Genomic DNA, 24,721 nt, shown 5'->3' with positions numbered 1-24,721 from the left:
GGAAAAAATGTTTTTATGGAGCAGGCAAAAACGAGTAAATAAGTGAATGAATGAATAAATAAATGAATTTTTTCGAGAAATGATTTCTTTATTTCACCGAAGAAAACTAGCGTTTTATTAGTTTTTATTTTTATTTTTTCCATTTCCAATTCGGGACATTTTTTGGAAAAGAAAAGTGGAATTTTGCTATAACTTTTGAAGTCACAGAAAGGATACAGAGGTGTGGAAAGAAACAAATAAAAATAATAAAAAAATAAACCTTCTTGTCTGAAAATGCTAGGACATAAATTCTTTTTCGAGAGAACTACAGATTTTTTTGAGCTAAAGGCGCATATTCTGTATACGAAAAAAAAAAGTAATAATAATAATAATAACAATAATATAAAGAAAAAAAAATTCCAGAAAACATTATCATATTTTTAAGGGGAGGGAAGCCACGAAATTTCTCTTGCCAGGATTTTATGACACTGTGACAAAAGTTACGGTATAGGGACCTATAGAATTTCTCAATATTTTGGGCGAAGTGACAGCGTCCTTCGATATTTCAATCTTCCTACGGGACACAATTTTCGGATTACATGTTTTCGAAGCCGAAGGCGGCTTTCTTGTGTGTGGGTGTGTGTGTGTGTGTGCGCGTATAAAAGAGTGAGGTGTATTCCGAAGCTTATGAACAAGGAGAGTTTTTTTTTTTTTTTTGCAACCACCCCGTGCACCAGTGACTTTTATGTTCGACGGCCCAGTCGAGTTGATCGTCGAAAACTCGTAACTCGAAAATTTTCATCGTGCTTCTAAAGTAGAGTTGAGAATATTCACATTTCAATCAGGATTCGAGCTTACGTGGTATGATTCGCGACTGTAAAAATAGAACATAGAGAACATACCCGCACGATTCCTGTAAATGAGTTCAGTTGTAACTACGATTTCGATGCTTTCCTCTCCGGAATGATGAAACCGATATTGAGAATGCTGGAAACAAAATATGAAGAAAATTGTCTGTTTTAAAATTATTATGTTTTCATTATGAGCAACTTCTCGTGCAACCGAATTCCAAGTTTTTGTTCTGTCAGGTCATAAAGTGTAGACAATTTCTGCTTTATCTGCACTAACTTTTTTTAGGTTACTTTTTCCTAATATTAGTATATGAACAGAACTCCAGTCGTGAAATTGATTTTTAATCTCACAATAGTTCACTCTCTACAGCGGGTTCCTCATCCGTAGCACTATGCCACTCCGAGCCGCTCAAAAACCTGTTTGGGATGTGGCTGAAGTGATTTTGACTGATTTTTTTGTAAAAAACGGTTTTTGCGTGGTTCGGTAGCGTCTCGTGCTCCTAAAGTAGAGTTGAGAATATTCACATTTCAATCAGGGGATTCGAGCTTACTTCTTACTCGCCATGATTCAGGATTGGATGAATGAATGAACGCCAGGACTCTACCACCAGACTTATCCCGTTGCTGAGAACTCTTCCAGCCGACTATCCATCCGCTGAACTACGGCTCTCCAAGCCGCTCAAAAACTGGTTTTTGAGGTGATCTTGACTGATTTTTCCGTCAAAAATAAGTTTTTGAGCGGTGTAGAGCTACGGAACTGTAACCGGCTTAACGTGTTTGTGCATATAATTTTGTATTCTCAAAGTAATATATCCGGCTCTAACTGCACACACACAATTAAATTTATCAATTATTATGTCATTGCTCTATAGCTGCATGGAATCGTTAATAATTTAGTGCTAATCGAATTTTGCTTAACACGATCTGTTCAGCCGTTAGAAAGTCCATTCTTAAATAAGAAAACCATAATTTTTTTTACGGGTAGTGTATTATATTTTATCATTTGCATTGTACATCTGTGCTGAATGAACAGATGGAATTATGGTAGATGGGAATTGGTCATAATGTACTTGGACTAGTTTAATTGGAGAGAGATTAACTCATAAAAATCGTAACTGAATAATAAAGAGGTCGTGAAATGAACAAAAGAAAAAAAATTACTTCTCTCTCTCTCTATTTTTTTTTAAATACATACTTTCTTGTGAAAGCTGCATTCGCTTTGCTTAGCTCATCGAAAAGCAACTCGCACGTGATTGATTAAATCACTCCATTCAAGGATCAATTAAGCATTAAGATGTCTGAATTTAAACACAGGTTGATTTCGCATTGAACCACTTCCTGTGACTGACTTACCATGATTATTTCACATCGGAATAGATTAATTAAATTGGACCTACATTTTAGAGTCGATTCCAGACAGCTGGACGAAGAAAGCCATGCTCCAGCTGTGATACGGTCGTAGCCCTGATTAACCGGCTGTCCAGCGGCATTCAGAATATGTCAGAATTGTCATATCGCTTGGGAATATCCAATTAAAATCATGTGAAAATCATATTTTCTGATAGAAACAGATAAAAAATCTATATGTAATTCTACTACGTTACAATTATTTTGAGAATAAGAATATTTGAAATTTGTTTCTGGAAGTAGTCAAAGAAGTAGCCGATTAATAAAAATTGTGGCAATTCAATTGCTATGATATAATATGATGATATTTGATCGTACAGCTCCAGCTTTTCGTTCGACGGCTAAAAAGACAGAAAAAAAAGATGAATGGAATCTTCTGAAAGCTTCAGTTACCAAAGAAATTTTAGATACCAACAAAACTTATATAGACGTCGCCTTGGGTGATACCTGCTCACTCTTCAATGACATAAATGTTGCACAAAAATTACAAGTTTTTATATTTTTCATCGTATTATCACAATGAATGACCAAGGCAGCTTTCACTACCTTTGGATGAAGTTTGCTAATACTTTTTCATCTGTTTTTCTTCCCTTTTGCTCAAGTATCGTGTTGTTTGGTGGATTTTTTTTTCTTGCCAAATGTCTTCTTTTTCTAAGCTTCCAGTGACCTTCTCCTCAAGATAAAACTTTTCACTCCATCCTTCATAAAATGAGTCAGTTTCTTCTCCTATATCAAGAAACTTATATCCTAAAAAAGAAAATTAAAGTTGAATCCCGTTTTAACGAATACCGTTATAGCAAAATTCTCATTGTAACGAACACTTTTCTAATCCTTCAGATAAGTTTACACAAGAACAATGCAAAAACATGGAATTCCTTCATAACGAAATTTCATTTTAACGGAGTGATTTCTCCAGCCTCTTGGAGTTCGCTATAACGGGATTCGACTGTATAACTAAAGATCGAAGTAAGGGCGGATTCTGAAACCTAAAATACATATTATCTATAATACAGGCGAGAACTTGACTAATTCGAACTTGGTTACTTCGAATTTCAGGAATTCCCTTTGAGTTTCCTTTCCAATTTGATGTTGAACGTACTTGTTTAACTCAGTTTTGGATAATTAAAAGTTCCAGTCAGATATGAAATTTGCAAAATGTCTCAGTTCTCAGAATTCCCAGCTAACTTTTAGTCAGTCTTTCCTTTATTACTGGTATACTGATATTTTCCAGATTATAATATGTAGCCTGTATTAAAAGAACTAAACTTTTTGTTTTGGCTCTAAGATGAAATGATTTCTTTACCAGTTTCGCACTCTGGCTTTTGTCTTTTCGCTGCAGCTGGTGTTTACCGGATCTTGGACGACTTCATTAGCACCTTCTAATGGCAGATGCAAATACACAGGAAGTACATTTGTGTTGGTGTGTCTGTGGTAATTTTCTCAACAGATAGAATTTTTAAAGGTGGAGTGCTGAAATCCCAGTGACGATTTCCGTTAAACGTGGCAAAGATTCATGTCTCTGTAGTATTATTGTTCGTTCTCTGTTCGTCTATAAAATCGTTTCTTCAATTTTCTAAATGAACATAAAAATTTTGTGCAATGTTTAAGAGAGCATCAATGAACAAATTCCAAATTTACAAATGGAATAGTTTTTGTGATCGTTTACATTTTATACAAGCACTAGTTGCAACGAAGAGAAAATCAGCATTATAAGAGTAATAGCATTCAATACTTTTTCAATAATTATTAAGTGTTTTTGATTTTTTTTTATCAAAGTATAATCATCCTTTTTTGATGAATTGGATAGTTCGAACTTGAAATCAGAACTAACCAAATTTGACAACATCATTATTATTCACTTCAAGTTATCGAAATTGAAAAAACGCTGTTGTTTTTAAAAATTACGTACCTCGATCGTTCATTACACTATAAATCATGGGACTTGAGAAAAAGAAAGTCATCTTTTACATTTTTCTCGACATTAAATTATAGTTTCAGAGTCTCCTTATTTAGAGCCAATTTCTATTGTCATATACCATAAGCTAATCATTATAATATCTCTACGAAAAAGAAAATTGCTAGTTTAAAAAAAATCTCAATATCTATGCATTTTTTGTAGAAATTTAATGGCATTATCATGTTTTATTGTCCGAAAATGAGCAACTTAATTATATATATACACTTCAGTGAAACTTGTAATAAAAGGCATATTCTCGCTGTAAATCAAGCGGAAAATCTGCCTTGAAGAGAAAAAAAAAAGGATCAAACGTGTACTATCGAAGATTTCGAAGGTAAAAAAAAAATGATATTCCATAACACGAGCGATTCCACCTTGCAATAACACGAGGCTGTGTTTCTGTTCGTGCTTGGATAAGCACGTATATAGCAACCAGTCCACCGAAAAGATATCAAACTCGAATCACGTAAGTTAGGTGTTATTTTTCATGGCTTCTAGAGTGGACCAAAACCAGAACATGGGAAAGGGGTTTTGAGGTTTTTCAAAACAGTGAACTTTTATTCCGGTCTTTAGACGACGACAAAAAAAATCATCAAGCCCTGTCTTATCTATCATTCGATAAAATTGTCACAATTTTAAACAAGGAAAAAAATTAATTTAAATGAAAGTGACTTAAAAATATTAGAGAAAGGAGCTGGCGGAATAAACCGTATATTTCCTCTACTTGACCTTAACGAATGGCATGAATGACATAAAATACTGTATTTGGAACGGATCTGTTTGGTGATTTATATAACCGGTAGAGAAATTTGTTTTCGCAAGTTAAATCTTGATTATTAGTTATTTTTATCCATGATAACAAAAACATATTTATTTAAAACATATGTTACGGTAAATGTGATAAATCCTGTGATTAATTATTAAAAATCACCAAGTTTTTGATAAATCTTGTTCATATATTGTGAATTTATCCCATTTATCGGTGATTATTTATAAGCATAACTCGTACTCGTAAATAAGTTAAATCGTTAATGGATTTCCTAAATTTATCGGACAAAATGCTGCCGTCAAGGATTGAATAGGAAATGTTAGTTATGTCTGCATGTATTGATAAATGCGCAAAAAGCCAACATTACAAGACTGATAATAATTCTTGTTCTTATCTTTGATGGCATTTTACACTTATATAATTTAATTTTTATGGCAAAATATACGTGTACAGCACGCATCACGTAGGAGCAAAATCGATAAGTTGTTTAATTAGTGATATTTTTGGATGATTTATCCATATTTATCAAGATTACAAACTTCATTTGGGAATATGCATAATCACCGGTAAAATGATAAAATATTGTAAATTTCATCAAACTTACCGAGATCATTGGTGGTTATTCATAATTACCTATATATCACATGTACCATAACATATACAGCATAGTATGCTATGTTTTCAGAAAAAGTCTCCATATACTGATTCAAAAAATAGAAAAGTACATGACATTCAGCATGTTATTGCTATTTGAATACATTGCTAAATATACCATGAATAATGAGCATATAATTCAGTAATTTTCTATTCTACGTTACTCTATATTATAGGAACGCCATGATCATGAAAAAATTACTTTAGTATGAGAATTAAATTATTTTGTATACATATTTGAATCGCTCGTATCTTTATATGTACAATAAATCACACTTTTTATGTACTCTACTGCAAAGAAAAAGATATCCTTATAAATGAATTAATTATTGCATTGTTTAAATTTGTTTTCCTTTTTGAAGTTTAATACTTATTTTGATAGTATTCACTTGATATCGCATCATTAAACACACATCATGCATTTTTAATATGTGTTGTACCATTTTTGTACATTTTTTTATTACTATAATGAGTTTCAAAGAATATTAAATAAATAAAATATATATTAAAAAGATCTCAAGGCGGAAAATAAACAGAAAACTATCTATTCTAAATCAATAGAATCAAGGGGAAGTTTATTTTGTTTATTTGATTCTCTGATCGATACTTCAAATGGATTGTACGGAGCTAAGCCGCATCAAAAGCATTGTACTATTATTCCTCTTAGTTGTCTTAAATATGCGAAAACTTCCTCGATTATTTATCCCACCCTATTTCTGTAACGTTACTTGTATGAGAACTCATGAATATGCATTTGTGAAGTCACCCTGAAACATAACGCGCGTTTACTGTTGTTACTTGTGTGTATTAAAGCCGGTATTAACGGATGGGAAAATCTCGAAAATCTATCCCTCGCACGAGGTAATAATCTAGGCGAAATGAAAGTGAATATCGCTTTTTAATCTAAGAGTTGTCGGATGTTTAAACCGGGCCAATGAAAGTGTCAACAGTTATTTAAAGACTTTTTTTTATATTATCAGAATACAAGAACTCGTTCGCAAAGGGAAGAGTGTTACGCTCAGTCACTCATGTGTACACGTGTTGCTTCGTGGGTGACGGAAAAAAGTTCCATATACGTAATAATATATATAAAAAACAAATATCAAGACGAGAGCTTTAGTACTATATTTTTCTCGGTGAAATCTAATACATCCATCTTGAAGATCTGTTAGTTTAAGATACCAAATATATACGTTCCGAATTTCATAAGCATAATCAAATATTCGTCGCTTGTAAAATTGTTATTAATTCAACAAGACGAGATACATGTTATAAATTTTAGAGGTTACATCAGCTCCTTACAATTTGTTTTTTTCCTATAAATTGCGTTATTTTTTTTTTCTGGTTTTTTTTTTTTTTTTTTTGTTTTCCGGAAAAGAAATAGTTGTCGCATGAGGAGGAAGTGACCACGATTTTCCTTTTGTACCGAGTAAACAAATGCGTTTATCTGCTGAACTCGATTCTTTTACTTGCTCTTCAATAAATAAACTCATTGAGGTCGCCGGGTCCCAGAAAGAAACTTTAACGTGATTCCGTTACATTCCATCGCTTTTCTTCTTTCTCATGGTCATTCGGTTTCGTTGCGGCGATCGAAACAGTTGGAATAACAATAAGAAATAGACAAAAAGTGAGGACATTCCCACTAAAATATGATAAAGTGCCATAATGTAGTCTTTTGTGTCATTCTATGTTCGAGTGTCGTTATCTTTTCGAAAGGTAAGTTCTCTCTTTTTTTTAAACTCTTACTTTTTCCTCTCTTGGGACTACAATATAGTGAAATCTCTTTACAACGGTATTTTTCAAAAAATTTTATTGAATTGTTTTAAAATTTTATCTATTATATTATGAAAAGTTGGTTTTGCCGAATTGGCTCTAATTTTTTAGATAATGCGTACACCCAACATTTCAATATAATCCGTAGCCACTAATTTTAACTCTCAATTTTTTATTCACTTTCCTTTATTCAATATATTATTACATTCTATCATGATCAGACATCAGTGGTAATTAATTATTGATATCAAGTTTATTATTTATTTACATTTGGCACACTCCGAATGTAATCTGTATGCTGCAATATTACTATTGAAATTTAATTTTCACTCTGTCTCGAAAACTAGAGCCGAACCGACAAAACCAATGCCAGATTCAGAATCAGCACGGCAAAATCACGGTAAAATCATCGAAGTATCTTTGCAGTGATCTGCCAGATCTCATAAAAACAATGCCAAATTCGGAGTTAGCGCCTCGAAATCACCCTAAAATCACTGAAACTTCTTTGCCAATGATTTACTGTATTTATTTATATATATAATGCACAGTTTTAATGATATTTGAATTCTGCTCATGTATTACCATTACGGTCACGTATTACCATTGAAATTTAACTTTCACTTTTTCTCAGAAACTAGAACCAATCTGAAAAGAACCAATGTTAGACTAAATCAGCGCCCCAAAATCACTGAAAAATATTTGAGAACAAAATCGGTTCTGAGCAGTGTAATGAATTAAAGTAAAAATATGTACTGTATACGTATACAGGGTGTCCTGTAAGTGCTAGCACGGCCTACAGTGTGTAACAAAATAAAAAATCTGAATTTTTATACGGTCCTCCTGTGGTCTAACTATATTCACAGAGATATTCGAATTCGGAAAATGGAGGAAATTGGGAAAGAACAGCGTTAAATGCCGGTCAAATGGTTTTTTTCGCAGATTTTTTATTTTGTTACACACTGCATTTTCATTCTCAAAACTGGTACAGTGCAATTTTTGAACGCCTGTTGAGCATTTTTTAAATTAGAATCGTATCTCTACGACGGACGATTGATGAGATAAAGGCCGTGCTAGCACTTACAGGACAGCCTGTATAATGATAACAATAAATAATTATATCGCGTAAATATTATTTGGTGAAGTCAATCTTTAGTTCTTATCTACTCTATAATATCAAATCACACAAATTCGAAATGTGCCCGTTTCTACGCAACGGAAATTGGTTACGATTTCGGATCAAGTTTTCATTCAACTCCCGAGTATAACGGGAACCGTTTGTCATGTGTATGTACCGAGAGTTATGCATATGTATATGTCACCAATGCTTCCAGCGCACAGGGTCCGGGTACCTAAGGCGAGGCACTGGGTGGATACCTTCATGGGGAAGTTGACAGGTTTCATTTCGTGGAGCCCTGGATGAATTTTTTTATTTAACACTAAAATTTGCAACAGCGGGAAGCGCGAGATAAATCCAGTCTGGGGCCCCACTAAAAATATGCGAATCGAGTCCCGGGTGCTTGATTGGGGGCCCTAAAGGTTATTCGCTAGTAAAATGAATACAAGTGAAAATTTTTCGTGGCCCTCACAGGTGGGATGCAAACTCTTTTTGTTCTTCCGATGGCATTTTAATCACCTGTCACTCAAAATTTATTAATGAATTTACTACTGTTGCTACGTTTTAATACTTTTTTGTGGAAGACATGAAAGTTTATAACCGTAAAATACGTTACAGGACTGAATTTTTGTTAATGAACTAATTATTTATAATTTTTGTGCAGCAAAAAAATGCTGATAAGTGCAATATTCTTATGATACTAATAACACAGATTCAGAAGAGATGTCATCAATAGCATAACTTTGTTGGTATGTGAAATGTTGCTGCTATACCTCGATATAACAATAATCCATCTCTACGATATTTTTCGTTAGTCCACAGAATATTGTTATATCGAGATTTCACTCTATTTTTAGTTTCGGAGCAAAACGGCAAGTTTGTGTTTTCTATTATAAAAAAACTCGATAAAATTAGACCATTATGTCAGGATTAGGTCATCCAATCGGTAAGTACTGTGCAACCTTGTCAATAAAGCTTAATGATTTTAGAAAACAATGTTCATTTATCCTCACGATGGCCATTTCATGATCTTTAGGGGATATTCACCACGCAATCTTCAATTCAAACCACATATTCGGAAGTATAATACTGAAACATCCGTACTTATAGGAAATTTAATTTATAAAAATATTACGTGTCTCAGAAACCTAGAGAGAGAATCACGTAAATAAACTTATATCTTGATTGTTCATCGTTAATTATTTTAATTTGGTCAATAATATTTTTATTTATATTCATTCTAAACAGAAAATATGTAAAATGTTTTTGTTTCATATATTTCACGCTCAAATAATCATTTTGCGAAACTCGTGGTATAATCAAATCTATGCCAAAAGAGCCAGGATTAGAGAATGAACCGGTTGATTAAATAATTTTTTTAGTCCTATCTTAGATTCCAATGGAAAATCGAATATGTGGATATTACTTTATTGGATAAAACCACTTAACTGAATCTTAACTTTCAGTCTGATCTTCAAACACAAAATAAAATTCTTTGAGTGGATATTGAATATATTTAATATTTCTGTTAATCAATTTTTTTCTATTTTGTTTGCACATAACGTGTATAAACTGCATTCTCAGTAGAAACTTACATGTTAAATGCTATACATGCATTATTTTGGATTAAAGTACAAATTAAACGCATCTAATGCAGTTATTTCATTGTATTTTGTATGACTAGATAAGCGGATAATCCGCTCAAATTATATGAGTGAGAGAGACCCAATAATTTTATTACGAAAGCCAATTATCTCTAAATAATGCAACCCATTAGCACCAAGCTAAAAGTAGAATGATTATGATCGCACACGAGCATATATCTATCCTTAAACATTTGTTTGAAATTTCCAACAGCCCAACCTCTAAACAGGAGCTTGAGTGAATTGTTCTTTACATATTCATCCTAATGCAGAGTCCCAAGATAAGCACATTAATTTCCTGCACGCAAATGCTTTCACATACTGCATCACTAAGTTGAAACTTTTGACATCTGTTGCAACTTGTCAAAGCTATTTTGCAAAGCTACTCTACGCTATCCCACACTGGATACGAACGGGATATTGCGTCTAGATGGGAATATGAGCGAATCCTATTCACTGTTTTATACACAATGTTTTGAGCGTAACACAATTTATTATTCAGAACATAATAGCTAAGAACTCCCTAAATGGCATATTGATGAATTATTGTTTCTCCACTAATTTCTTCAAAAAATTTTCTTGAAAAATAATAAAATTTGGAACATGGAAAACCATCTCATTGTTTTCAATTGAATTTTACATCAATATTTCATATAAATCAAAGAAAAGGTTTTATCCATATTAAATGAAAAGTAGTATCCTAATTCGCCACATGAATTAATATCAAAAATTCCATTTGACGAAATCTTTTCGATTTTTTTAGAGAATGTGTTTTGATTTAATTTGCATCCACTCTCCACAGACATGCGAATTAGTCTTGTTTGTATCTAATTTTAGTTCAATTTACAACCATTAATGCAATTTCCTTGATTTTTGTCGGGATTCTGCAATTCAATTTTCCTAAAAATATGATTTCATTTATGAATTTCTGAAACTTTTTTCAAGAAATTTAAAACTAAATGAAAAGAACGATATATTGTGTAGTGATAGATGCATAAATTCGATTTATCTTAACCGAAGAGTGTTTCACGCTGCTTCATTAATTATTAAAGTCATTGATTAGCCGGTCAAGGGAAAATTTTAAACTAGTTTCTGTGTATTGATTCGTATATTTCTAGCTTATCTGCACGTTCCGGGTTATCCAAAATTACCGAATCCTTACGATGCACTCTTGCGAAATAATGTTCCCAATCAAGGAGGTTTTCAAGACGATGAGTTCTCGTGGATGTGGATGGATGATGATGTGCCAGATCTATCTCAATCACAATCTATATTTCCTTCCACTTGTGGAGGTGGTAATACAAAACGCAAAACTGAACAACACAGGATAGTTGGAGGAAGAGACGTATATGACGGAGAAGTACCTTGGCAGGTGAAAATTTTTGATAGAAAAAAAAATAAATTTGACACAGAAAGAAGTATAAAAAAAATTCTACAATGTGATCCTAAATTCATAGTAAAAAGTTTAAGAGGTGATATAAGACTCCCAAACAAGCATTTACCGATCATAGAATGTACGGTCGCAATGGCAAGGCGGTAGAGGGTGTTTTTAGAGAGTGCACAACACAGCACTTCACCAAAAATAAGTATATTTTTCTGACGGATTTGCTGCAATAAGTGCAATCAACTATTCGAGGGTGCAGGGTATTGTGATGTGGTGAGCCTTCTAGTGGTGAAACCTAGGCAACATACATTCCACCACAAGTCATTATATCACATGATCATTGTTTGTCACAGCATAACCTTGATGGTCTTTGCACCAATAAAAAATAAGCTACAATCCCATCCGAAGGTGCATATGCACCCTCAAATGGTTGATAGCACTCATCGCAGCAAATCCGTCGGAAAAGTATATTTATTTCTGGTGAAATGCTGTTGTGCACTCTCTAAAAGCACCTGTTACTGCCTTTGCTATTGAGATTCGACAGCACATTCGATGACCAAAAATGCTTGTTTAGGTGTGTTATATAATCTCCTAAAGTTTGTCCCATGAATTTAGAATCACCCTGTATATTCAGATATCACTTTGAAACTTTTTTAGCTCTCCATACAACGTCGTTTCAAGAAAAACAATGGGATATATCACATTTGTGGTGGAAGCATAATCAGCAAAGACTGGCTGGTAACAGCAGCGCATTGTGTTTCTTTGTAAGCAAGTTTAGTATTTTATCTTTTGTTTGGAATCTTCATTAACATTTTCCCCCCGTATTTCGAAAAACTATCCTTGTTTATATCGATTGATTTTTTGTTTTTGTTTTCACGAACCTCTCGGTTCATCGAATACGTAACAATTTCTGTATGGATTTTGAACCAAAACCATAGCATTGTTCATGAAATTTACCTGTTTCCATTATTCCTTTAAAAATATGCTGATAGATCTTCAAGATCATGCAATTGTCATACAAATGACGTGCTGCCATTATTGTGATGAAAAGTCATTTTCTTTATTGAAAAGTTATCGCGTATTCTATTATTTGCGCAACCAACTTTTAGAATTTTTTTGTTGTTGAATTTAGTGTTGAAATGTTCTGTTTAGTATATTAGAAATCGTTCTATAAAATTTTCTTATATAATGCGTATTATATTTTAATATATAAATATTATATGTGTGCTCTATGGGCTTGGAAATCTAAATGACGACATTAATGGACATTAATTTTCCGTGAAAGAGCTGATATAGAAGATTACCGTATTGTCTCTGGTGCAACGTTGCTTCGCGAAGAGAATAAAATACGATCAAGAGCAAGCAATCAATCTCACCACAAAGTAAGTATAATTCCCCTTTCTCACCAAAAATACAAAAAAATATTTTCATTACATATATCTATTTTCACTCCCACTCTATTTCACACATAAAAATTTCGTAAACACGTTTTAGAGAAATTTATATTTTTTTAATTTTCCTGAAACTGAACTTGAATAAAAAAGTATTTCACAATATTTTATATCGTTTACCGGTATAAAATGAGTGAAATGAGATAGAATCACCATTGGAAATGTCGAATGTTCAAGGAATGGTTGAATTGCCAACCATTTATCTCGTGCACCTGGGGAATTGCAAAATATTCTATATACTGGGTTTCCTGTATGTCCTAATTCGGCCTTATCTCATCACCTGTTACCGTAGAAGTATGGTTTTAACTTTAAAAATGATCAACATGTGTTCCACAGTCATTCTGTACCACTTTCGAGAGTGAAATAAAAAGTCATAAAATAAAAAATCGATATATTTTTATACTCTCCTCCTGCCTTCTAACTTCCAGTTAGAAAGTTGTGTCCCTGTCTCTCTTGAGGCAAAAATTATTTCCATGTTTCCAAGTGCAATATCTGCTGAGGTATTTGGATTCGAAAATCGGAGAAAACTTCTGAAAGAACAGCATAAGCCAAGGAAAGGAGCGTTGTGTCCGTTAGTTTATGCTATTCTTTCCCAACTTTTCTCCAATTTTTGAGTTCAGATATCTCAGTGAACCTTACACTTAGAAACATGGAATTTCTTTGTTGGACTCAAAACTTTCTAATTGGGTTTTTGAGGACAACAGGACCGTAATGTTATCATTATTACAGTATTTCAGAGATCATGTTCGTAAGTATTGTGAAATTCCTAACTTGTCCGATGAACCTCTTGAAGGTCATCTCGTCTACATCATGGGGAGCAGACCGTAAGTCACTCATTCACTTGTATAAAGCTCTAATAAGATCAAAGCTTGACTACGGCTCCATTGTATACGGGTCAGCACCTCGGAGTTATCTGAGTGTGCTCGACCCAATTCATCATCTCGCTCTCCGCATTTGCTCTGGAGCTTTCCGAACTTCTCCCATGGAAAGCCTCTATGTCGAATGCAACGAGCCATCACTGACATCAAGACGCCAGCAACTTTCCTTGAAATATTATTTCAAAATGAAGTCTTTACCAGATCATCCACTTCATCGTGTAATTTTTAATCCCTCATTTCATAGACTATTTGCTGCTCGCCCTTCATGTGTTCCATCTTACGGTCTTCGTATGAGGGCACTTGTGGAAGAACTACAAATAGACATCAGTCGTGTGGCCCCAGTTGCTTGGCAACTGGCACCATGGGAGCAGTCTCTGCCAGATGTCTCTCTTTCATTATCATCATACTCTAGAGCCACCACAGCAGATGTCATATATCGACAGATATTCTTTAGGCACAGGGGTAGGTACAACAGGTACTTTCCCATATATACCGACGGCTCTAAGAGCCCTGGGCATGTCGGTTGTGCCTACATCTGCTGTGAGGAGACATCTTTCAAACTTCCCGACATATTTTCTATTTACTCGGCAGAGCTGTACGCAATCCTTCAGGCTCTACGTCATATACGACGCAAACGCCACCGACGATGCATCATTTATAGCGACTCTCTCAGCGCATTGCAAGCATTGTGTTCTTTTACTTTTCACATTCATCCATTTATTCATGCCATTTTTCATGAACTGCATCACCTCATTCATCATGGTACCACAGTAAAATTTTACTGGGTACCAGGTCATGTAGGAATACCGGGCAACGAAAAAGCAGACAACGCAGCTCGAACAACAACTAACATTGACAATAGCCTTTTGGTACCTGCCAGTGACCACTTCTCAATCCTCCGGGAAGTGATGCATCGCCACTGGCAGGATCATTGGAACAATCAAGTTAATAATAAACTTCATGCCATCAAGCCCACACTTGGCCACTGGCGTTCGAGCTGCAGGACTAACCGAAAGGAGGAAGTTCTGCTTGCCCGGTTGCGCATAGGACACAGTCGCCTCACACAATCATATTTATTATTACGAGAGAGTCAACCAGAGTGCCTTCATTGTCAAAGTCCATTGACCATTGCTCATGCTTTTACTTGTTCACATCATCGTCATCATTTTACGACCGCTTTTGGTCATAGTCATCTTTCACTTCATGACATTTTAAATGACAATAGCGATGCATCTCGCATTTTTAAATTCATCAAAGCCATTGGTTTATACGACAAATTATAGTTTTTACAATTTATGTCATTGTTTTACGTTCCATGTTCCGTTTTATATGTTTTAGTTTTTTGACATGACAGAATGACATTTTTCTCATTTTTATGTCTTGCTTTGGCGCAGTTTGACCAAATTGGTCCTTGCGCCAATAAATTGAAAATCCAATCCTATCCAATCCTAACTTGTATCGTGTCAGTTTATACATCTTGACCATTTCCCCGTCTATATCAAAGTCAAGAAATTCACACGAATGCTTCTATCTCGTCATGAAATCGATAGTTCATGCCATTGATACCTTAGTGTGCCCTAACACTGAATAGTCTGGTTTTCGCACGACTGACAGTGTATACCTATTTAAACGAGCCGAGCTGCTCATATTATTATTAGAGCTTTCGCTTCATGCGTCGCAACAGTTGACATTTCTACCATTCGGAAACACAATAGCTCGCTAGCATCAATTATTCCAACATTCAATGTATGCACTCGGTAGTGATACTAAGAAACTGTATTAAATACTAAAGACGTACGGACAATATGCAACAGTTACCTTTGCTACCGTAAATAAGCAATATACCTATATTCAGCGCACCAATAAGCTACAGTAGAGCCTCTCGATAATGGACATTCATGGAATCAAAAATTTTATCCGCTGATAGGGAAGTACGATATACAGTGGAACCTCGTTTCACATTAATTAAGACATTTGTCTTCGGTCGCAATTGGTTCCTATACATTTCAATGTTAAAATGTATATGTTACTGTGTATAAAAGTGATGCACCGTGTTTTGATGCATAATTACCAATCGTCTCGATAAAGAAAGTTCGCTTAAATTTCACCAAATTTTTAGCGGCGTTTATGCAGAATTCCCCAAAAAAGTTGGAAAGGAATAAGCATGGAAAAATTTGTAACCTTTTTCTTTTCACTTAACCAATTAATTATTATTACTCGCACATAATACGTGAACTACACATATTTTGCAACAAAACAATAAAAACCTTCATAACAACATTATCAGTGTTTTGTAATGTTGGCTTTCTTCACGCGTATCATCATGTGCAAGCAAAACCAACATTACCATTCGAATTCACCATCCTGGACCATAGTTATGCTCAGTTAATCAAGTAATTAATTGACGATTTATCATATTTAGAAATACGAGCTTGAAATTAAGCATAATCTTGAATATGATAAATTCCCGGATTATGACTAAAAATTTTATAAATTGGAGCTTGGAAAAATTTTTTTATTTCATTGCTTTTACTGTACGCTATCGAGTGTCCGCTAAGTAGGAGTGAAATACATTAATGCCTTACTCCAGGGAACCGGATATCAGAGAAGTCTCCGTTATGGGAGGCTCCACTATACGATTTAAATGGGGGGGGGGGGGTGACGGCCTCTTATAACCCACATAATGTCATTAACTATGTTATTAGATAAGAATAAATGTGCATGGATCTTGTCATTCAATATAAAGAAATGAAGCACACAAAATATAGAATATACATAAGAGAAACGAAAGTCTAGTTTAGATGAAAAATACCCTTTGTAAAGAAAATATTGCTGTGAAGCAGTTAAATATTGCAGTTAAATAAAATTCATATTTGTTTTCAGTTTGATCAAATGTTACTTTTTTATTGTAGATCATTTTAAGCAACCGTTTGCAAGACGATTTTATATTACTTTTCAAGATGAGAAAAAAAAATGGAGCATTAACATTTCCCAAAAAAATAAGAAGTATATAACCACAGTTTCTGAATATTATTCAACTTTTCGCCCCGACAACGTAAATGTCATGGCTGACGTCGTAATAAAAGGGAAATATATTCATAAAGGGGTTATATATTTATACGTATATCCATATATTTCTTCAGAAATTTACATGAATATATAGCTTTCAAGTTACGAAGTCCAGGGAACCGAAATTCAATCAATGCATCGGGTAACATATACCGGGAGGATCGTCGAATTTAATATTGAGGGCCCCCATCGCGTAAATTTTTATTGGTGCAACAGTTAGTGGGTTCCTTCTACCAATATCCTCGAGTGACGCAGAAAAGTAATCTTCCGCGGCCATGGACTTCAAATTGAAGAGCCGTAAATGATGCGCGTAGCCTTCTATCCATTCCCGTGCTCTGTTATTGCCCCTCATCCCAAATTATTGCTTTTAATCGCAATGCACGAAACTATAAAACTTCACAAGTTGATGAATTGACCCCCCCTTAGAGCTTAACAATCTTTATTTTAATGGGATTTATTGTCTGCATTTAATCTCAATTGTGAAAGTAAACGTATTTGAATAATAATTCAACCCTTTCAGCGCCAATCCCGAGATATCTCGTCAAACTTGATCTCCTTTTTATTTAAGTCACCCCGAAATATCTCGGGTTCAAAAAACGCGTTGAAGTTGTTTGTACAGTCAGACATATTTTCCATTTCCCCTGCTCCCAGGAGAAGGAGCGAGAAAAAGAGACTGTTTTTCCTCCATACCTTTCAGCACAGTAAAAAAAATATATTCTCAGTGTATAAGTAATAAAGAAATATTTTTTCCCGAGAAAAATTATTTCTCTCTCTTTCTAGAATTTATATATGTGTATAGGATATGTGTATAGTGAGGGAAATTAAATCCATGGGTGGAGTCAATTTTCGTGGTTTCTTGTTTGGGGGGAAAAGCAGTTATCAGCTCGCACACACAATGCGAAAAAAATTCTTGAAAATAGGTGGAAAAACTTGCGATGTGTTTCACAATTTCCAATGTGGCAATTGTAATGCGCATCAGGGAAATTTTGAAAACCTCTTAAAGGATTAAACTTATTATTTATTATATCGCACTGAATACAGTACATATCATAGAAATTTCACGCGAAAAAAATTCAAATTAATCAATTGTTGATATGAGTATCACGTTACTTTTGATTTGCAACTTCTGTTTTTACAGATACTACTCTACAATTTTAAATATTTTTGTTAACAACATGGGATTTCTGTGAAAGAACAAATAAATTTGGTATTAATTTGATATTTTTCTATCGTGATACTTATGAACCGGCTGTCTACCCGCAGCACTACGTCACGCCGAGCTGTTCAAAAAACTTGTTTTTGAAATGTGGATGAGGTGATTTTGGTTGATTTTGCTGTCAAAAACCGGTTTTTGGACGTCTCGGCATCGCGTAGCCTGGCGAGTCTGACCCAAGATAAATATTTATTTTTAAATGTGATTCTCCCATCATTGCAGGTAATTGATGTCTTCATTCACGAAAACTATTCCATGTTCACAATAGTGAATGATATTGCTTTGATGAAAGTGGAACCTCCATTTAATTTAGATAACTTTGACTCTAATGAAGAAGCGATTTGTCTTCCAGAACAGGGTGCAAAAGCAACTGGTTTCGCGACTGTCTCTGGTTGGGGAACACTTAAAGAAGGTAAGCATATTCACATAGAAGTGTCAAATATTATTCTAATACTTGATAGCTCCACCACAGAAGTACCGTTTCTTGTTGATAGACAGTTCCATGGCTGGCTGTGGGTCTAATAAATTTTTCTTTACAAACTGGTTCTTAAATCTGCTCGATGTCGGTAGAAACGCAATTCGTCAGACTATACTACAATAACCCTAGATGGCGCACAGTGTTTTCCCCGTATAAAATTCTAATCGTTAAATACTTTTATTACGAAACGTTCATGTATTATTTATCTCTTTACAAAATTAAATGCGTATGCAACATGAATAGCCCTTTCAGACCCGGCATGCAAAAATGTGTAGGTAGCTTTTTCTTACAGTAGATTTTTTTTCTTTTGAATTTAGGGAGTTAAGCCCTGACTTAAAGGGTTGTGTAAAAGTTTTGAGTTATAAATGTATTAAATATGAACTTTGGGGGCTTTTATCAGAGGGCAGCACTTGAAATTAAACTTTCAGGTGGTTTTTAAGATGGTTTCCAGGGGAACGTTTTCAGGGAAAAGCATGATTTATCTCATAAAATTAAGGAAAAAATTATACGTGAAAATCATTATACCTTGCATCACCTTGGCTGAGAAAAATTTGAACAAATTAGAAAAGAAATTGAAAAATAAAGATTTGCTGACATTCATGTTTTTAATACATTTTTTGAATATCAAAAATGCAAAAACATCTTGAGAATTCCAAAAAATGAATGCACACACAAGTATAGGTCTTTAAAATTAATAAAAATTTTTACTCATTTACATCGACAGATAGGTGAGGGAAAAACATATCTTTCGTGTTAGGGTTTTTGGGCTCGTCACGACTCTGCATAGTGATTTCACATGTGATCTTCGGTCACCGGTGACTTATGTATGGATTAAAAATAGGGCTGGCCCGATTAATTGATTAATCGATCAATTGTTAATCGCAGTTAAAAGTTTTAGTTGAGTTAATCGATTCGATCAATTCGATTAAAATTTGATTAAAACTTTTATTAAAACTTTTTGAATTAACTTGATTTATTTGAAAAAATCGATTATACTGTAGATGTCTTATAAATCATATTCTACACAGAACATTTTGGATAAGTGGTTATATTAAAAACATTTGAATCAATTTTCGATCAAATTTGTTTCAATCAAAACTCATAATTTCCATTGGAAATTGAGTTTGATTGGAGTTTTAGATGACAAGACCAAAATTTATTGTCTTCACTATGAACAGTGGTTTTTCGTATTCTTGGAAGCTCATCAGCTCATCTCCTCACAAGTACCATTCGAGAGGAATTTCTAAGAAAACAAGCAAAAGTATAATCGAAAGCAATTTCGAGATCTGAATAATAACAAAAAATAACCGTTTAAAAGAAACGACAAGATCCAAGAGAAGAAATTACTAATTTCGGCAATTATTATGTTCAGCATATTAAATTTCTTGAAGCGAGCAACCTTAATTTCTTAACCTATTCTTATATTTGTTTACATCTACCAAATAGGTGAGTGAAATGAATAAATTATATTTTTATAGCATCTACTATATTAGTTTTATATGGTCACAAAAAATATGCGATTAAAATGCGATTAATCGATTAAAAAAATTGATTAAAATTTTTTGATAAAAATTTTTTATCGATTCCCAGCCCGAGTTCAGTAAAGCTAAAACAGCATATTTAATTTGAACTTCCTATTTTAAGGAAAATATGCTTCGAGCCTTCAAAGAAAATATCAAGCGACAGCTCATAATTTAATTATCTGATTCTAATACCATGAGTGCAAAAGTATGTTTAAGAAGTATAAGTATTCTTCACTTATTACTATATTTAGAAACAAAGCGTCAAAGCTCTCGCCAAAATAAGATATTTAGTATAAACAATGCATTAGTAAAACGAAGGGATAAGATAACTGAATTAATATACGGAACTGTCTAAAAATTATGTTCGCCATTAGTTTACCTCAAAGATTCGGATATAAAAAAAATAATACTCACTCATCAAATCTGATCTCATTGGAAATTTTCGCATAAACTCTATAAGCTTATCAAAAATGGGCAAAGATTTGTTCCTGGCCCCAGTGTTTTCTTAGCTCACGGCTCATGTAATCTTGTCACCGTTTATATATATAAATCTGTCTTCATTAAAGAAATATCTCTCCTCACTCTTAAAATATGGCGAGCGACTTTGCTCTAACTTCATCAAGTGGCTCTTTATTACGGAGAGCTACTATCCATTAATTGGATAGTTCAATTAAGGAAGCTGTAGCCGTGTAGGCTTTTAAACTCATTAGTTTCTGAAGTAAATGAATGAATGAAATTCCAGAAGCTTCTCCCCGGAGGGATAAAAATCATAAACTTTTTGAATATGTAATGATCATCCTGTTATAACAAATGATGAAAAGTAAGTGCTCGCGGCATCAAGACAAATTTCAAACTCGAATAACTGCATAAATGTATGATCTTAACGGTCCCGTTGATTCATTAAATATTTTATCACCGACATCATATTTATTGTGATTAAATGAAGATTAGCGACAGTATAAATGTGCTCAATGATTAATGACGTGTATACTGAATTTAATCGGACATATACAAGGTGTTTCGCAAGGAATGCCCGAAACGTAAGAAATTATAGTGATGATACCTTGGCTAACGAAGATGATTCTTACGCCGAAATCTTAGCCGAAACGTGATTTTCCATAGGTTTTCATGCAAGTTCGTTTAATTCGTTCCAGGTACTGATCAAAATTTAAAGATAAGTTTCATAAAACATCCAACAAACGCTGTATAAAACACAAAAACCTAAGACCACACATTTTTGTTTTGCACCATGTACAGAACTCAGTCGGATTCTTAGGTGTCCTCATCCTCTTGTGATTTTTGATCAGCTTATTTCTGTGGCTTATATATGCAGAGGAGAACTATAAACTCCTAAAACGTCCGGACTGTTTAGTCTGTTTAGTTTGATGCCAAGAGTTTATACTGAAAGAGCGTGTAACTAGACCGTTTAGTTTAATGTCACAAATCTCTAACCATGTGCACTGAGAATTTAAGCCTAGACATCCTCTTTTTAACGCATTTTCTGTTGGTTTAATCTTTTATTTTACAGGAAAGGATTCAAAAACTTTATGAAAGAGAAGTGGAAATGCATCTAGAAAGTGATTTTGGAGGTGGACATAAATTAATTGGATTCGAGTGACAATACTTCTAATGATCCACATCAGCAAAAATGTTCGTTAGCTGAACCCATATTCGTAAGCCAAGGCAGTAAACTCACGGGAAAAATATTTTTGTTAGCCCAATAATTCTTAAACTGAGGCGTTCGTTAGCCGAGGTATCACTGTATACTGTTTGTTTTGAATGAAGATCAAATATGAAAAATCATCAGCAAGAATAATAAAAAAATTCAACTGTAATAAATACCGCCGAAAATGATAATTAGAGAAATATCAATTTTTTATCTTCCCTTACATAGCAAGATTTACGCGTTTCTTTATTGTACTAAAAATAAATTTATTGCGCGGCATTTTTGTATGGTTTTTTTCACCGAGATAGCGGTGCTTGAAATTCTTGATTTTTCATGTTTTTATACGCGATTAAAGCGAAGAAAATCGAGAATTTCAAGCACCGGTATGTCGGTGAATTTTCATTCAAGTGTCACCGGATCATTTATTTTATTTGTGTCGTATAGAAAGAAAATTTTTTATGAATCTTCTCATTCTTATTTCACGGAAGTGAAGCTATCACAGTTAAATTACCCTTTTCTTTTGATCATTATTAATATTTCATTTTCATTTCATAACAAACCGAAGAATTTTTATTCCTTTCTGGTAGCCTCCGTGAAACACCCAGTATTTATGCGAGTTTACGCACATGGAAAAAAGCTAACCCGACTTGTATGCAAACATTTTCGTCTCTTTACATCGGTTAAAAGAATATTATCAATCTTATTATTGTGTTAAGCGGGTTTGGCGTGACATCAGGTGGGGGAGGGCTCTATAACGGGGTCCGACTCTATTTTCCGATCATTAAACACTCAATCTGACTCCAGAACAATTTGCATGATTGATTATAATTTTTTTTTAAATTGTCAATAATGTGTAGAGTATATTTTTAGGTGGTAATGTGATTCCGAATCGTCTACAAGTCGTGGATGTCCCTATAATCACAGACGCAGAATGCAAAAAGGTCTATGGAAAGAACGTGAGGGAAACAATGCTTTGTGCTGGGTACAAAGAAGGGAAGAAAGATTCATGTCAGGTTAGTATAAGTTTTTTATTTGTACTTTCATGCGATTCAGTTTAACGATTTTTCTTCAATATTTTCAGGACATATCAGTGAAACAGACTGTTTGTTAATACCAGTTTTATCAAAACTGGAAGTTGACGCAAAAAGCCTGAAAAAATACTTGCATATTTTCTCAAGAAACCATTACTGTTCAGGAAATTGTACTAATAAATCGCATCACACACAATCAATAACAAAGATGTCCCAGTCGAACCGTGTAGCGCCTGAGTGATGTAGTGGTAAGATGATCGTCTTCTACCAGGATTACCGTCATTGTACACGAGTTCGATCCGGACAAAAGAACATTGAAAACAAGTTCTTTACCGGCCTCCTCCTCACCAGATCATGGCTCTCCGCTGTCTCAATGAGGGGAGATATAAGTAGGTGTTTGAAGAAGGCCTGGGCCATGCTGTGAGTGTATGTGTTGTGAATCTAACGTGAAGTTTGTTTTTTGCGTAATGCTTGTTATAGTGCTGCCATCTATATTTCGAACTATATGAATGAAGTGCAATTAGTAAAAAGCTCTTTACCTACCGAACCTGAGGTGATTACCGATAGATGGCACTTTCATTTCCCACCCAACTCCATCAGTACGGAAATTGCCGTATGGCGATATAACCACAGTTGGCATACTGTAAAGTTGCGGTCAAACCGTGTGAATATGACCAGAAACGGTTTTCTGCGCGCGCGCGTGTGTGTGTGAGTGAGAGTATTCACCGCATTAAAATCCCTTAAGAAAGTTTAACTATGAATCGCAATTTACATTACTATTCGACTTGGAGTGAAAAATTCGTCATTTGTTTTGGCATACTCCGTGATTGTGCTGACATAACTCCGTATGTTCATTAGTTCCATTAGTTCATTATGCCATTAGTTCCGCATGAGTATTATATTTTCCATCATCAATAAGTTCTGCTAATGATTGCATAAGAACACTCCCGATTTGAAAATGCTAATTTTCTTTATTAACACTGATTGAAATTTGATAAAAAAAAAAATGCTGCTGATTATCAAACTTTCAAAAATGCTTATTTATTTATATTTTTCATCATCTAGGGTGACTCGGGAGGACCTCTTTATCAAACGTCAGAAGATGGGCGATCCAAACTCATTGGTGTTGTTTCGTGGGGTATGGGCTGTGCCAGACCAAACCGACCCGGAGTATATACAGAAATCTCTTATTATGTAAATTGGATAAAAGAGTGCATGTCTTTCGGTGAATTCGATAATTTGTATAGTAAAAATTATTTATTTTGATACGTTGCATGGTTGTTTTTTTTAGTTTAGATTTACAGAAACTGTATAATCACGGGTCAATGACGCTCAGCATGCGTATTTCAGTTTATCATTTTGTCGGAGGTTTTTTCTCTTCATTTCTAGGTTTGTTTGACCTATCAATAGCTAAACTCTTTGTATTCATACCTGAAGTATATAGGAGAATAATGAAAAATCATTTTTTCATTGAAACGTTTTGTTAAGGTACGCACATATTTTCTCATAATATAAAATAACCCTATTATCGTAAATATAAACTCACGAATCACTCAAAAATCCGCCCATTCTCATTATCTTCCATTATATTTCATAGTACAATTCGTTTCCAAAGTTTAGACACTATAGAGTTTTAACCGCGCCACGGATACCGTCTCAAATTTTGATTTCATTTTTTTTTTTTTTTTTTGCTTGTGAATGGAATGAAAATAAACTACTTTAGACTTCAGTCACTATCGGCACAAAAGCCAAAACCTGGTAGTGGTAGGCAACTCAGTACAAGTTTACGTGAAAACAAAACCGTTGGTAGATTGGCTTTAACGCAAAAACTGACCTTGCGTGAAATTATGAAAGATCCTAGAGTGAAAATTTCAACAGTTA

At 34.1% G+C, this 24,721-nt stretch overlaps 1 protein-coding gene across 1 annotated transcript; it reads left to right on the top strand.

Moving 5' to 3' along the window:
* Positions 1-7,048: 7,048 nt before the first annotated feature.
* On the top strand, positions 7,049-24,108 carry LOC149079950 (trypsin-1-like). Its single transcript, XM_089238848.1, has 7 exons — positions 7,049-7,333; positions 11,266-11,519; positions 12,189-12,295; positions 12,817-12,913; positions 18,365-18,554; positions 22,680-22,822; positions 23,906-24,108. The coding sequence occupies exons 1-7, from the start codon at positions 7,267-7,269 to the stop codon at positions 24,104-24,106; spliced, it is 1,059 nt and encodes a 352-aa protein (XP_089094974.1). The 5' UTR covers positions 7,049-7,266; the 3' UTR covers positions 24,107-24,108.
* Positions 24,109-24,721: the final 613 nt, after the last annotated feature.

Source organism: Pholcus phalangioides, unplaced genomic scaffold (assembly GCF_987345545.1).
Source record: "Pholcus phalangioides strain wild (caught in Gottingen) unplaced genomic scaffold, Ppha-v1.0 ptg000011l_1, whole genome shotgun sequence".
Taxonomy (NCBI): Eukaryota; Metazoa; Arthropoda; class Arachnida; order Araneae; family Pholcidae; genus Pholcus; species Pholcus phalangioides.
Note: the sequence above shows the minus strand (reverse complement) of the source record. Positions and strands in the feature narration are given on the sequence as shown.

Bases quoted from the DNA above. Each gene is read 5' to 3' on its own strand.
- LOC149079950 (XM_089238848.1), top strand. From the start codon at position 7,267: ATGATAAAGTGCCATAATGTAGTCTTTTGTGTCATTCTATGTTCGAGT. The intron at 11,520-12,188 runs GTGAAAATTTTT...AAACTTTTTTAG, and splicing joins ACGGAGAAGTACCTTGGCAG to CTCTCCATACAACGTCGTTT. The intron at 12,914-18,364 runs GTAAGTATAATT...CCATCATTGCAG, and splicing joins GCAATCAATCTCACCACAAA to GTAATTGATGTCTTCATTCA.